At 29.2% G+C, this 17,795-nt stretch overlaps 1 protein-coding gene across 1 annotated transcript; it reads left to right on the top strand.

Moving 5' to 3' along the window:
- Positions 1 to 797: 797 nt before the first annotated feature.
- LOC114368511 lies at positions 798 to 3,032 on the top strand (the record flags this gene model as incomplete). Its single annotated transcript, XM_028325746.1, has 2 exons — positions 798 to 956; positions 1,598 to 3,032. Coding segments are annotated over 2 exons (1,002 nt in total), but the record flags the coding sequence as incomplete, so codon positions are not given.
- Between the last annotated feature and the right edge of the window lie 14,763 nt (positions 3,033 to 17,795).

The raw sequence follows: 17,795 nt of genomic DNA, 5'->3' as shown, positions 1-17,795 counted from the left end.
GGTTATGTTGCAAAAAGAATATTTAAAAAATTAGTTGAAAATTGAAAAATTAGTTAATAATAAGAAGTTGAAAAATCAACTTATCGAAGGGTTTAATAATATTAGCTTGTAAAGTATTTAAAAAATATTAAATGACAAAAAAATAATATCATGATTTATTTAAAAAAGATAACAAAAAAAAATTAATAAATATATCAAAGATAAAAATAAAATAAAATATAAAAAAATAATATTTTTAAAAATGTTACTAGTATTTTAAAAAATATTAAAAGTTACATAAAAATTATTAAACAAAACTTATTTATTAAATAATCAAATAAAAATTTTAACTAATAAAAAAAAACTAAAATCTTATATGATCAAACATAACCATATTTACTTATTTTTACTTTTGTAGCTCACTCGTAAGAATTCATTTGTGTTAAATAACATTATTAATATTTAAAACATGTTAAGTACTAAATAGCATTATTATCGCTGTCTCGCTGAGTGTGTGATTAATTGCTACGGGTTGTTTAAAAAAATTAACAAAAAAAAAATATTACTATTATCCTTTATCACTTGTTAAAATAGGTTAAATATACTAGTAACGAAAGAGCACTAAAGTAGCAGAAGGGAGAAAAAGGTGTAGAGTCTCGAATAAACAAGTTTCTGTGCACAGTACAGAGTTTATCCAATTATGAAGCCTTCTCTTCTCTTCATTTCCGATAGAAGCCATGATGGATATGCTTCTATCTTCTTCTTCTTCTTCCCTTAATCTCATCAAACCCTTTTTTTTCTCTTCTCCCTCGATTTGATTCCGCCAGATTCTCGTCAACGCGCTGTTCCTTCACCTCAATTTCTTCCAGCATGAAACCCCACCCCCTCCATTATCCTATTCTCCTCCCAAAACCCTACCATCCCTTATCCCCTCTCCGTCTCCGCTCACTCCGAATCATTTCCAAAAACCACCAAAGGTATGTATCAACCACCAATTTTATTATGCTCATTTCAATCTTCTATTGCTCTATTGGGAATCTCTTTTATTTTACTAACATTTTCTATTAATGTTACTCTTTTTGGGATAACTTACTCTCTTACTTTTGTAAAATTATTTGCCTTTCAAGTTCGGACCTTACCAACAAATCGGGATTTCCTATTATTTTATAATAATCTCAAGTTGCATGTATGTTGAAACTTGGAACTTAAGGCCCTGTTACGTTTCTTATGTACTAGCAGTTTTGATACTCATGATACTTTTAATCTACTACAGCTCTGTTTTGGTAATACGGTTTCTTTGTTGCTGGCCTCCAATTGAATCATAACCAAACTTAGCTTTTTATTCGCCGTGTTTCTCAAAGATCATTAACATTCTTGTTGAAACCTGATAATGCATGTAAGTAATTCTTCGCTGTTGAAATAGCTGGTGAGTTGGACATGGCCGTATGTGGTATGCTATTATTATTAAAAATATTCATGAATCATGATATTTTTTGGTTCAAGGTTACAAGGGTTTCTATTATATAGATAGACTCAATGCACGCAGTTATTGCCTCTTAGATGTTTGAACATTCCAGTGAAGCTTCAAAAATATAATAATTTGCTGTGTTTTTCTCAGGCAATAACAGCCCGAACATTTGCAATACTCTCTGCTCTTGTTTTGCTCTTAATCCAACCAGCTTTTGCTCCTGCAGCTTTTGCAACGTTTCAAAATGCTGCCAAGACCAGTGGCCCTGCTGCTGCAGCAGTTGGTGGAAAACTAATCCGCACTGAGCTTCTAAGTAGTGCTTGGACTGGTTTCTTTGCCGGTTGCTTGCACACACTATCAGGGCCTGACCACCTTGCAGCTTTGGCTCCATTGTCAATTGGCCGAACCCAAATGGAGAGTGCTGCTGTTGGAGCCCTTTGGGGTTGTGGCCATGATGCCGGTCAAGTTATCTTTGGCTTAATATTTTTGCTCTTAAAAGATCGACTTCACATTGAAATTATCCAAACTTGGGGCACCCGTGTGGTTGGCCTTACCCTGCTAGTAATTGGTGCTATGGGAATTAAGGAAGCTTCAGAAGTGCCTATCCTGTGTGTTGCCTTAGAAAATGGTGAATGTGATGTTAGCGTCTATGAATCACGCGATAGTAATCCTGTTGTAGGAAAGAAGAAGATTGGTTTTGCTACTTTTGCCACTGGAATAGTTCATGGACTGGAACCAGATGCATTGATGATGGTGTTGCCTGCCCTTGCTCTACCTTCACGCTTGGCTGGTGCTGCATTTCTCATCATGTTCTTACTGGGAACTGTTGTTGCAATGGGGAGCTATACGGTATTTATTGGTTCATGTAGCGAGGCACTAAAAGATAGAGTACCTAGAATAACTGAGAAACTCACTTGGGCTTCTTCTCTTGTTGCAATAGCCCTCGGATTTGCCATCATCACTAGCCAGTTTTTTGGGTTTAGCCTGTATTAGTACCCACGTTATTCAGCCACCAACCCATGGCCCATTAATTGGTTAATTATACCCAAATCATACAAGACAAGGTCAGCAAGGGCATAAATGAAGAAAAATCCATTGAAAAGTTGTGCTTTTGCCATCCTTCCTTTGGGATGAAAAAAAAAAAAACCTACCATTCCCTCTTAATTGTGAATGGCTAACTATTACAGAAATGTTTCTCATTTCCTAGAAGTTCTATCAATTATCATAGATGCTGAAATAATATATATATATCAAAAAGCATTAGAAACTTAGAGATGGTGACAGGAAAACTTGTAGGTCGAACTATTCAAGAGAGATGGTGAAGAGATATCATATGCCAGCAAAAAAAGGGTTTTGCATGAAGTTCTACTAGGGATGATTTCAAATTTAGTCGGGCTAATGAGTTATTTCTTGGAAATGTTGCAAAACACAAAAAACCCAACATAGGCCTTATTTATGAACCCATTTTCTATTTCCTCTGACATATATGACTCTACTTTGAACACTTGGATTTCGTTCCAAACATTAGAAAATTTGACTAAATCAAATGAACCCAATATCTGCTGGGCTCAGCACTGCTTTGGTATTTGATTTTCTTCACAAGTGCCTTCTTCCTAGTGGTCCATCTATCATGCACAAAGTCTTTGTTTAGTTTTTATTTATTTTTAATTAGGGATGGTAATTGAATATAAGTCCGATGAATGATTGTAAAAAAAAAAATCTCACTGAACGAGTATGCCTGTATGGGTCCATATATAAGTATTTATCCCATAAAAAATTGCGAGAATAGGTGCAGGTACAAATATCTTACCATCCAACTTGCCTCCTACAATCACATGTGTTATTTAATATTAAGTTTTTTAAAAAATATCATATTCCACAAATCACTATATATAACTAATTGTATTATTTTGTACAATACTACACAAATCATTATATATAACAAATATTAACCAAATTACTATACACACTTTTTTTTTTACTTCACAAGATTACTATACTAGTTAGTGTTAATATCACTTTTTATATACAGTACATCTTAGCGAGTGCAAGTACCAAACTTATAAGTTTATAAATGATTTATTTTATAAATTTGCTGTTAGATTTAAATTTATTTAAGTGGTTATATTTGTTACAAGTACTAAATATACATTATATTTTACCGGTATCCTTGGCTCATATGATAATTGGTGTAAGACAATTTCATAAGAGATTGAGTTCGAATGTTGGTAACATCCAAAAAAAATATACATTATATTTTTAATTAAGTTATTATTTTATATTAAAATTTAGTCAAATATTTTGTTTTTATGATTTTATAATAAAGGTATAAAAAATATGGAAATAAAAAATAAATTACTCTTGGTGTGTAAGAGTCAAAGGACGCATGTATTTTTTTAAAGTTTTCCAATAAGAAACATAAAAACAAATATAATAATATCTTACCCAAATTCTATCAATTCTCTATATTCTCGAATCATGATTTTATGCCAAGCTTGCATACTCTGTGCTCTGCAAATTCAGCGGAGTCTATGACAATAAAAATAAGCCAGGTCACACTCACAGATCCCAATGTCAGTGAAGGTTAAGTCTAAGAGATCCCTCCTTAGTGTTACTAATTTGGTGGCATAGACGTGGCTTGAAAGCAATACTAGGGAGAATCTATGCACACATATAGGTTTATGCTTATTAATGTGCTTTGTTTCTTGCGCAAGTGGTTTATTCTTAAAACCAGGTCTAGTCAGCGACTAATCCTTAAGGTGACTGTGTTTAATTAACTGGTTGACAATTCTTAACAAACACTAATTTGACTATTGTGAGTAATTTATATGGAAATTTCAATTGTGCATGCACGATTAATCAAAACTTTAAAAACTGATTGATTGAGACCCTTGATTAGTTGTTGTACGAATAGCAACTACTACTTGTTAGTAGCATATAATTCTGTCAGTGCATTAAATGCAGCTGGGTTTTTTGTCGCTTTGACTAAGTGCCATTTTTAAATTGAATAAAAAATTTGACACACCCTGTAACAAGGATGCTTCCCTCAGTCCAGTAGTATATCTAACAACAATGTGTTTCCATACATTAATTGTTTTATTATGTACATATACTAGTGTACAAATTATGTACTTGAATGTGTACGCCACATTAAATGGAATGGAACTTATGGAAGTATAGACAATAAGATTTTATTTTTTTACTCAGAAACTGAGCAACCATCTTGTTAACTCAATTCCAGTAACTTAAAACATATGTCCATCTAGTTGCAGGTTTTTTTTATTTCTTATAAAAACCTGACAAACTTTCAAATTCACTTAGAATGTGTCTAAAGATTATTGAATAATCAAAGAGATAGACCATGCATATGCATATTCAATAGTCCATAATAACATCTTTAGAAGAAAAAAATCAATTGCGGTCATAAAACAACTCTTACAAATGGTGATTAGTTTCATGAATGGTTCAAAAAGACATTCAACACGAGAGAATACTTTGTGATTTAAATATATATATATATATATATATATATATATATATATGACAACAACTGAAAAAGTTAAAAGGTTGATGTAGTATACATAATATCAACACAATTTGTAAAAATAAAAAATTCGTAAAAATAAAAAATAATTTCAAAAAATTTATAATAATTCATGTATTCTCCTCGACCACCAAGTAGACATAAAAAACTTGTAAAACTATTTTGGCTGCATTATAAACTCAACCTTTTCGGATATGTCAAAATAGGTTATATAGTTTGTATATGAGATACATTAACTCATGTCATATCTGTACCAAAAAATAATCATATGTCATACTTCATTTTCTTATGTTTCAGATAATTTAATTTTTTAAAATAGTAAACCATTTTAAAACATTCTAATTTAAAAAAAAAATTGTAATCTATTGAAGTGCATTGCAATATTAAGATAGACGAGTAATCAAGAAATTAGTGATTGTGTGATTCTGATCGCTTCTATTTTTAGGTCCATTGCTTTTGACCAACACAAACAAATTAGTGTCGACTATGGTAGCAGCAACATTGAGATCATCTATTTGTTGTCATTAAATTTGCTATTAACATTGACTTTACATTATTAGCATTGTTGATTTTGACTGACACTAATTTACCTTTTTATAGTGTTTATTAAAATAGTAATGTAAAAAAAATGCATAATAAAGTGTATATATAAGAGACAGTTTTTAAAAATATATGTTTTATGCAATACGAGTGCACCATGTGTTCAAATCAAAACACAATATAATTGGATATTAACAAAAGATACAGTCCCAACCTCAACAATCATGGGTTAATTAGGTATGAATTTTTGTCGGGTCCTTTACAACCTTGCTTATATTTAAGTTTATGAAAATAGGTTAGGTGAACTAAAATTGATTTTCTGTTGAATGAGTTTGACTTATTTTTTAAATCTTACTTTTAATTTTAACTTATTAATTTGATGTATTTTTTTTTTTTGCTTAAATATGTTTAAGTTCCTTGATAAATTAATGATCAAATTTTATTTTAGATTTTTAATAAATTTTTTTAATATTTTAAGTTTTTGATATATTAAAAATTTTATTTGAGTCTTTATCATCTGTTAAATAATAATTTAAACTTTTATTTTGAGTCTCTTTTGTTTGAAAATATGGGTAAGTGGGTTGAGGAAGAGTGGGAGTGGAGGGTGTTATGGAGGAGGGATGATTTGAGTGGGAAAGAGAGATAGTAGAGAGGTTACATGAAGATCTTGATAGAGTGAGGAGAACATGTGGAGACGAAGGGTGGATCAAGGTGGTAATTACTCGGTGAAGTCAACATACATAACTCTTCATGATCGAGTCTTTGCAAATGAAGGTGATGAGATTTACAAGGAGGTTTGGAAGATTAATACTCCACCCAAGATCAATATCTTTCTATGCAGGATGTTTAGAAATAGACTTCCGATAGGAGAGAATTGAAGGAAGCAAAATTTGTTAACAAATAAGATTGATGGTAAATGTCTTTTTTGCAATGGTGTGGAGGAGACAATCTCACGTTTTTTTCATGTGTAATACCGCAACAAAAGTGTGGTCTTATTGTTATGTGTGGATGGACCTCAACATGGTCACTCCTGCTGATCCAAGCACGCACTTCTATCAACATTTCCTTAATCATCATTCAATGAATGCTAACAAAAAAGTGGAGGTATATTTGGTGTGGTATTGTGTGGTCATTATGGCTTAGAAGAAATGCAATATAGTTCAGGGGAGCTGCGGTTAACATGCTATAAGTCATTCAAGTTGTAAAGTTCAATACATGTTCTTGGTTGAGGAACATGGGAATTTCGTTTGGCTACTCATCCGTGCAGTGATGTTCGAATGTGAGGACTTGTCTTGAAAGATAACACACACAATCATAGGTGATCACTGTATGAGAAATATGACAATGTGACTGAAGGAGTTAATGTCGTAATCAAGTGTAGGCACAATGTGGTAATTATGAGGGATAGAAAATATTTATAAACAAGGGATGAGGTGATTATAATGTATTTATGATGCATCTTGTTATAAATAGGCTATAACCATCTCAACTTGTACTTGGGTTTCTAGTACATTTATGATTTGTATGTGACTGTGACATTTCTGGTGCCTCTTTTATTTTATTACAAATGATTGTATTGTTGAAAAAAAAATCATAAATAATGTTAAAAATATCAGTTTATAAGACCATAATAATTTTCACATCGGTTTTACAACTAATGAAAAGAAAAAAAAAATGGCTGTTAAAACCACCAACAGACAATACTTAGAATTGCCGGTATAAGAACCGATTTTCTTCAATTACCCAATGAGCAGTGATAAAAATTTATCGTTGAGGAATTCATATTACTATCTTCAATTCGTATTAAAATTATTATCAAGTCTAATGAAAGATATTAGTCTCTTACAAACTAAAGTTCAAATTCTAAGAAAAATACCTATAATAAATAAATAAAATTATAAAATGTGAAATGAAACAAGAATTGATCAGAACTATGATTTGATTTGAGTCCTTTCAACAATTGGTCTGCATTTCAATAAGTAGGTTGAAGTAGAATATTGTGAAATAAAGAATTAAATTGATGTTATATATTTATTGTTAATAAACTATGTTGATATAAATTCAAATTTTCGGAATCAAAATGATTTTACAACATTTTTTTTTGTTTTTTGCAAAACATAAATTCATGTTACATTTATTTTTTTAATATATATATATATATATACTAACAAATTATTGTTAAAACCATAATATTTGATTTGATATTTGATAGGAAAACTTGTAAACAAAAGAATTGGCTGCTTTTTGTCCCTCTATCACTCTCTTATGTTATGGATAAACATAAGCATACCTAGCTAGTAAAGAATGAAGGGTTTGGGTTTGGATAAGAATATAGAGTAGTTAAAAAAATGCATATTATGCTGTTAATTAAGTGAGAACAAAAAACAGTAGTTAATTTTTTTTTCAAATACAGGTTATTTTTTTCCCGTCTCTTTCTTTCTCCTAATATATGTGTAGAGAGAAGTATACAGTTTTTTTTTTTATCAAAAAGAGAAGTATACTGTTAAGATGCAGAAGATCCAATTCCAATTTTGTATAAAAAGTTATTCACAGCCGGGAAAGTTGCAAATCAATGGAATTATATCAGCGTAGGGTCATGGCAAAGAATTAAATTTGTTCATTTTTGTCTTCACTCCCATATCCCACCCCATTTCATTTTGTCCAATTCATTCCTATAGAAATATACAATTTTATAATATCACATAATATGGAGAGAGAGAGAGAGAGAGAGAAGGCAACATTGACAACATTTTCCATTATTGAAATGCCAAAAAAGTGGGGATGCACATATATTTTATGTTTTTGGCAATAGGATCCATTCAGTAATAGGAGAAAATTGAGGATCTAAGATGCCAAAATGAGTCCTATTTAGTTAAGGGAGACTTTAAAAATTAAAAAGAATAATTTAAAAGAAGAAGAGGTTTTGAACTTATCTGATTCGATGCAATACAGTGCATACAAATTGCAATAAACTGGCATTGACCCCCGGTTTTAGTCCTATGAGTGGTTTTCCTTTCCAAGGACTCATCAAACTCACGAGTTCTGGTTTGTTTTGGCCCATAGGAAATATGATCACAGATTTGGTATTGGTAGTGGTTACAGCTAATTAAGTTGTTTCAGGCACATAACGACTTGGACAAATCGACAATAGCATTAATGAGAGATAATGACCAAAGTCTACGATTCTTATATATATAGTTCCCATCCCCCCCCCCCCCCCCAAAAAAAAAAAAAACACGCGCATAAACTCACTAATTATATATCGACCAGTTATATATATATATATAGATTGAGCTATAGTGAATCAAGATTTGAGTCAAATTTGGTTCATTTTGAATTGCACCTGGTCAATGATATATATAGTTCTAGTATGTACTAACTAACTTATATAACTAGTTATATGGCAAAATCATTTCTATATATATGTTTCTCTAGCAACTAGCATTCACAATCGGTCTCTATCTATTTTGCCCTCCCGGGATGGACCTACATCTCTAATATTAGGGAGGTACATGTCTCCGTACAGTTTTAAAACTTTTTGATGCTATAATAATAGCAATAACTTGTCTTTAATTTGATAAAGTTGGTTTTTGATAGAGAAAATATTAAGGGAATTGAATGAAGGATGTCAATTTCACCACGAATAGGCATGAATATTAATTATTATTAATTCATTCCGGTGGATTTATAATTAATTTTATGACCCAACACTACTGTTCGTTAAAAGGGGACTAAAATCTAGCTAGCAATAGCGATTATGTAAAGCACTTGTATATATTTTTTGCTACATATATTATTTTTATCATTTTCTGGATGTGTATGAATATAGAGCCAAATGGATGAAATCCAACAAAGCTTCTAGGGGATTGGGGTTAATTACATCACCTTCTTCATTATATCATATCCTTGTCTCTTGAGCTGAATGTCCATTTTCATCAAGTGTCACAATTAAGTGGAGTACTAGCTGGTGGGAAGTAGCATGTCTCTATCGCTACCTCTTTTCTTTTCTATTTTACTTTTACACACGAAAGATACAAAATGATAGCTGGAGCCAAGTTAGAACTCCAGAAAAGGAAAGGGGGGCCAAACATAATAATTAAATTGAATTAATTTGATTTCTCATTTTCTGGCATCCACAGAGTTCAATTTGTTCATTCAATCAAGCTAATTAAACCCAGTTATCTATCTATCTTTTTACAAAACAAATAAAAACTAGTCATCGACGTACGTATCCATATGCCTGCTTATGCCACTACTTTTGTGACTAATTAACACTGTTATGCCACGCACACACACTAAAATGGATATCACTTGTCGGAAGTGTATAACATGGGAAAATATATATGATATGTACTGCATGCACTTTCTTCTGATCTTCTTTTAAATGGTTTATATGTGCAACTTATAATTAGTTGCATTTTATACGGTTTCTTTTATAAAAGATTCGGTTGATCTTTATTAATTCCTTGTCATGCATGCCGTGGTGACACCTAATAATTTGTTTGTCTTATTATGATGTTTATGACAGTTAATTATTGAATGTGAACATTTCTCACGATAAATAATTAAATCATAAATCATTACTTTGTACTCAATCCCTAATTATTATATTAGGATGTTTAATTTTTTTTTATACACATATATAGTTGTAAAAAGTATCCTCAATCATTCACTAAGATTAATCTTCTTTGGTTGATTCAAACATTCTCGAAAGTAAGTTTTTCCTTATTAATCAACTTTTCTCTATACGCATGAATTCAGATTCAAACCTCTAATTACTATACTCAAAGCATTTGACACATCACCAATGGACCAAGTTTCCCCCCACATACTGTGATGTTCAATTTGGTGTGAGATGATATAATTACATATGTTTTAATTCTTAATTACTTTGCGTCACATAATTGAAGTTTCGATGGTTAGTTTTGCCTCAAAATGAGAAAAAAGAAGTTTGAAAAAAAGTATTTGGGAGATTACAGGCTTTAGTTAATGTTATTTTCCTAATATATATCAAAGATTGCTTTTTTGAGTGTCATGGATTGTTTGATGCATAGAATAAATTTAAAGCACGATATAAAAAAAAACACAAAATCTAGCACAATAAAACACAAAGCAACAACTATTTTAGGAGATTAAAATTGATAAATAAATTTTGAGCTACTATAATAATTTTTTAAATGAGAAATATTAATAATACTTTCTTTAACACTCTATCTGATTAGTTAGAATTTTGTTGAAAATGATCAATTTTGGTAGGTTTTATTTTTCATTTAATATAAATCAGAAAGAGAAAAATATTAATTAAAAAATAAAATTTATCAAAATTAATGATTTTCAATACATTTTAATTGATCAATTAGTGAAAATGCAATTATTGTATACTTCAAAGTTGAATCCCAATTAAAAGTAATTGTGGCAGCTAACATTGTCAAAGGATGGTGTTAGATCAAATATATATTAAATATAATTTTTTTACATCAAAATTAGGACTCCAGGCTCTCTAGTAGTATCCAAAGTATTCATACCTATTTTAGTTTTTTGGATCAATTATAAGATTAATTCTTGATCCAAATTTAATCATATTTAAAATTTCTTATTTCTCTCCAAGAATTAAATAAAATTTAAATGTTATTGGAGGAGACGGTTTCCATGCCTCCTTAAATATAATTGTGAATTTTGATAATAAAAAAATATTGTGTGTAAAATTATTTGGCAATATAAGTGTATATAATTTTTAACTTAGATCGGTATAACTAATTCATTCTCTTTCAAAAAAGAGTTAATTAACTATCAAGGGAATCTGAACGATACATATACTCGTTTAGTTTAATATATAACAATTATTTTTGTATTGAATATGCTTTTCATGGTTTTGCGCATGACGTACAAAGACAAGTAACGTTAGCATGGCATGGCCACTTGCACCTTTATCACTCGTGGTCATTATAAAACAAATCCATATATGAACATGACATTAAATGAGCTCATGCATAATTCAACAATACGAACTTAGGACATTTGTTTTAATTATATTGGACAATGAACAGTAATAGTTATTTATCTTATCCGCACCAAGACAACTAATATATCAAATTAAAATAAGGGGAAGAAAATTAAAATACTACAGCTATATATAAACAAGCCTGGGATATATTGAAGTCAGAATGCCTCAATTGCACTTGGACATTTTGACTCCCCAAGAGTCAAGTTTTTCATTGATCTAACATTATGGAATCTTTGCATGTTGTTAGCATGCTTATAAATTAATTGCTTACAAACAATATGATGCCGTGTCTGTTAAGGAAATGCTAGATAATATTTACATATTTGAGAGTAAATAAATGACTATTTTTTATTGATAAATATAATGGTTAATGTATTATTTTTTTTAGTGGGAGAAATCAAACCTATAATTTAAACTTATTTAAATGTGGACTTTGTTTAACACTTAGTTTAAGTTGACTCTTCTTCTAGATCAAGTAGTTAATTAAATGGATTGAACCATAAGTTCAATCCAAAATAATTCTAAAAAAATTTAAATATATTTTTTTTATCTTTATAATATATTATTTTTTATCTATTTTTGTTTAATTTTATTTCTTATAATATTTTGTTTATTTTGAATTATTTTCTTTGAAAAATATTTTTTTATAGGTACTAAAAGCAAATTATCTACATATTTCAAGTGGAAAAAATGAATATAATAGAAAGCAAAATAAAAAAAAATCAAAACTAAAAAAAAAATAAGAAGACCGTTTAAAAATATTATAAAGATCAAAACCAAAAAATCAATATATTACCAGAAACAAAATTTGGATTCAACCCTTCTGAAAAAAAAAATATTTAAGTATATTTTATCATTAATATTATACTAAGTCGTACACACTTCATGTTACCAAGAAAAATATTCCATCTCTTGCTCCGAAATTCCTAGACAAGTTATATCCTCTCAAAGAAACATTGCAGTAGCACCCAATGCCAGTACCAATGACGATATGGTAAGGTATAATTTCAACATTGTGAGTTAAATAGAGTATATATAGATACTAACCATTTCTATCCCAAAGAGCCACTTTTGTTTACTTGGCTTATTCATGTCTTTCTTCTTTTTACCCTTAGGTAGTATATTCATGTTAATTTATATATATTTCTTTTGTGCGTGTAATCCATATCTCTTGAGGCTTTTAAAGAGAGTCACCTTCCATTCCATTGAAACCTGCACCAAAATTATTTGAATGATATAATTGTTTGTGCACGTATAGCCGTCATAGTCTAAAATCACAGGACAAAGCTATCCGGTGTAGAGGAAAAAAAAGTGTACTCCTTGACGAGTTGTTAATTCTTTTCCATCGATTAAGATTAAAGGTGAGTTTGGTTGTAATGAAAAAAAAAAAAGAAGGAATGAAAGTGAATACTGAATAGATAAGAAGGGGATCAATTGAAAAATAGAGGTTATTTAACTGAAGAAAATTACAGTGAAACAGAGAAAAATAATTAAATCAAAGTAATTTGATAGATAAGGAAAAAAATGACTCTTTAGGATTGAAATGGTTAATATCCAAATTAATTTAATTGGTCAGTTTTGGATAATCGGATTTTGCGGGCTGATGGACACCCTTATTCAAATAAGTATAGCTCAAAATATATATAGGTTCAATTTTTCATATTACCCAGCATTAAAAAAAAACTCATTAAACTCTTTTCTCTTTCTTTTTTTCATTTTTTTCCTTTTCTTCTATATATTTAACTATTTTTACATAGTCATCAGAACAAAAATAGATATTCACAAGATTCAACGAAATATCAACGATCAAACAATTGTTCCCAACACATCAAAATTTGTCAGTTATATATTGAGATACAGGTACCCTAGCTAACACGTGTCAATTACTTACAATAATTGAAAAAAAAAAAGGTATTAGATGGTATCCAAGACAACATTTACATAGATATATAAATAAAATACTACTTAATTTTACTCTTACTTGATGGTATTTCTCATCTAAACTTAATTATTTTGACACTTTAATATTTTATGTTGTTTTACAATATGTCTTTAGTAAAAACCATAAGGGATAGATAGTTAGGTACTAATTAATTAGAACTTGACCATCTATTTAAATTTTTCATTTATAATAAATATTTTATAATTTAATCATTTTTAAAATGAAAAAATAGATTACCATAAATTTATTGTCCTAATCTTTCATTTGTTTTTACAAATATTTTTTATATAATTTTCTTAATTTAAAATGAAAAATTGTTGTCTCGTTCATTTTCTTCCCAAACCTCACTTCCGAATATATTCTTTGATTTCTAGTGCACTCTCATTCTAATTTGTAATAAAAAATATTTATTTATTAATATTTTTAAAATGGTCATTACTAGGACTAAAAAAAGGTGTGTTAAACAATTATGTTGTTAATATTTCTCTTTAATTTAAAGTTCAAATATTAACTTTTACTTTGAGAACGCTAGTGGGTTTTTATTTTATTTTATTAATGTTGGAGCACGGAAGAATAAATTAGTAAGAAATCCACATTCCAACTTGGTTTTGCTTCTATCAAAAAACAAAAAACTTGGTTTTGTTCGAAAGCCAAATCTGTACGAAGACGCAAATAATTTTAACCCTATTGCATAGGTAATTGAAGAGAAAAGAAAGAAAGAGAGGTGTAATTTTAATTGTTGATTTAATGTTTTTAAGTAAAATACTAGTATAATTTTAATAGGAAAAATAGTGATTAAAATATATTGTTGTTGTTGAATGAGGGAATTAAATGTGCAATTATTTAAATTCAGATAAAGTGTATATAATAGGACTAATAAATTAGAAAGGGAAAGTATATTATATTTGACCAACCTACAACTGCATATTGACTTATTAATGTTAAATGTCTTTAATAATTATACAATCACCTAACATTCTAGCGATTAGAATCTGTTTGTCTTTCACATCTTAATGATTGAAATTTGAATACACACCAAGTTGCTCGATCGGTTAGAGAATGGTTGGATCGTCAACATGGGTCAGTACTGGATTGTACTCCTCCTCTAAGTTCATGCACTTGGCAACTCTAATTTGTTTCATTTCGTGGCTTTCCCTATTTATTTATTTATGGGAGACAAATTCAATTATGATAAGATGTGTGGGCTCTCACAGGTGTCTTGCTGTTGTAGCCTTTGCTTGGTCATCGTCCACTATATGCAATGCATTATTTTATTATTCAATTACATCAAGTTTTAATTTTGTCCCTGAAAACATTGAGGGCTGTGGGTGCCCAAGCCATAGGTCCACTGGCTCGTATGGTTTTAATTTTTTTGGGGATTCCCTTTTGGTAGGAATTACAAAGTATTTTTTATAAGAAACAATTATATAGGCAACGATACTCTTTAATTTTAAATAGACGATTAAACATATATTGACTCCTCTTTCATTCATTTACCTATTGTTAAATTATCAAAGAAACGTTCTTTATGTAGAATACTATTAAAGAAGTTAATTTAATTCCTTCAATGATTTAATAATATACGTGATCAAAAAAATAGTATGAAGTAATATGTATAACTAATAGCACACAAATGTTTGTCCAAAAAAAAAAACTAATAGCACATAAATGTGGCTTGCTTGCATGTTGTTGGGCTAACATATATATGGTGGTAGCTTATTTGTAAGTAAAAAAAAAAAAAACGTATGTTAATGATAACAAAATATTAACTATCAGTGTTGTCTACAACTTTTTGTCGAACAAAACATGTGAGATGGGGAATTTGTATTTCCCAAAAAATTCAAATGGAATATAATTGAAATGTATAATTAAATCACATAATGACTTTTTAAAATTTACATAACATTTGATTCTTGATTACCTATTAAATGTAAGGAAACGTTTGTTTCAAGGAATCAAGAAAGATTCTAGAAAAAAACGATTTATAGAATATTGCATTCCTATATTTGGTAGAGATTTAGTAAAAACATTCTTAGAAAAATTAATTTCAAGGATATAAATTACTCACATTTGCTTCTTATTATTTTGTTTAATCATTTAATTTATATTTTAGGTTTGATTGGGTTCTTTAATTTTTAAAATTGAATTAATTTGATCTTTTTGTCTAAATTAAACTGATAATGTTAAAAAATATATTTTATAACGATTTAAAATTATTTAGTGATAATTTTAAATCATAATAAAGTGTGATTTCTTAATATCATTAACTCGAACAATAAAACTAAATTGAATTGATTTTAAAAATAAAAAAATCAAATTAAACCTATAAGAAACTAAAAAATTAAATTAAACCTAAAAATAAATTAGAAGATAAAAACTAATTCAACCTATTATTTTCATGGGAATGATAGGTATATGGAATTCTCAGATAAATAAAAGTTATTTTCTACAATAACCAATAATCATCTACTTATCCTCAGCTCGTTCTAGAAATACAACCGTATTCCTTAAAACAAATGCTCTCTAATTATCAATATTTATTTCTCACATCCTCAAATAATAAAAGTCTACTCACATTATTTTTTAAAATTGTCATATGACCTAAAGAAAGATTTTAATCTTTATCATTATATATAGAGAGGGAGAGGGGGGAGGCTCAAACGTGTAATTAAACTTTAGTAGTCTCCTTTTGGACCACATAAATCCAATGTAACAGGAGGGACAATAATAGACTTTTTACAAGAAAATTAAACTATTTTATAGTTGATATGCACTGTTCTCATACACAGGCTGTGTTCATAAAATATTTAATTTTATATAATAATGATTGGAAATAAACAAAAGAAAAAGTGAGGATGGTACTGTGTTGTCATCTAGCTAGTGTTAATTTATGGCTATTCCTCTTCATTTTCCAAACTTTTTCGTGTCATGTAAATGTAAAGTATAACCTTGTGCGCATGCGGATGTGCCCACCAAAGCCCAACGATAGAGAAGAGACCAAATGGCCATGGCATGTTAAAATTTGATGAAATTAATTAAAATAAACAAACATCTCATTCATATCATACGAGAAACATTTAACACGAAATATTGTGAGTGGTTAAGACAAATTATAGGTTTGGTTTGGCCGGGCATAGTTTATGTTACTCAGAACTTTTTAACCGCTTCAAACTCAGCTATAAAATTAATTTTTAATTTCTTTTTCATAATATTATTATTATTATCCATATATTTTTTTAATTTTTTTTAGTAAAACGTTGACCTTTTTTTCTATATATACGAATATATTTTTGTGATTTCTTATTTAAACATGATTTTAATATAACATTTTTCTATTATTATATGATTATACATATAATTTTAAAATAATATCCTTGTATTTAATACGGGGATGAGAAGATGGATATACGTTCCAGAAGTTTGTGAATACTCTGATGCGTATTCTTGTTGATTTCTTTTTTTCAGCTTTCTGGTCCTACTAAGATAAACAACAAATGAAGTACTGATTGTATATTCAAAAATCAAAATCACATTAGAATAAGAAAGAAAGAAAAAGTTTAAACTATGTATCTTTAGAAAAGCAAAGTCGTATTTAAACACTAGTACGTGTACGTGCATCTTTAGTTGAAATTGATCATAGATGGAGTTTTAGACACTTCTAGAAGTTTTTTGTTTCCAATGCGATAAGTTATGCAATGAATATTGTCCAAATCTATATGACAAATTGACAAGTTGAATATTTTTTCTAGAGAAATGGGTAGGTAGCTACAATTGTATCGATCTTTAGGTAGCTTCTTGCACCAATTAATAATAGTCCAACTAACAGTAGAAAAGAAAATGGATTTGCAGATTTATCGTTCAGTGAAGAAAATGCATCCCTTTTTCGACGATTTGGGGGGCAGGGGGGACGTAGCTAACATGTATCTGCATCTAAAATTATGCGACGATAGTATGAGACTATGAGTACATATATAATTATTTATTTGTTATTTTCAACTTCTTTCTGCTCCGTTCTTTTAACTTACAAGATATTTTTCTAAGGAGGAAAATAGAATAAATTTGATTAAGTATATGATCTGAACTAAAAGTTATGTACGTAGTTCTAAAACATGCCAGATGTAGTGATAGATTATTAGATGCACGCACAACTAGACACTAGTTATTCATGTAATAAACTTAATTTTGAGAAACATGCACGACCTCATAGACACTAACAAAAATATTTTCTTCTTTTTGTTTTCGATTTTCTAAACAGGTTTTAAGAAAATGTGAAAAATTCGATATAAAAGAGTGTTTTTTTTAGTAGTAGTTTCAAAAT

This window comes from Glycine soja, chromosome 9, assembly GCF_004193775.1.
Source record: "Glycine soja cultivar W05 chromosome 9, ASM419377v2, whole genome shotgun sequence".
Classification (NCBI taxonomy): Eukaryota; Viridiplantae; Streptophyta; class Magnoliopsida; order Fabales; family Fabaceae; genus Glycine; species Glycine soja.
The sequence above is the reverse complement of the archived record's forward strand: the minus strand, read 5'-3'. Positions and strand labels throughout refer to the sequence as shown.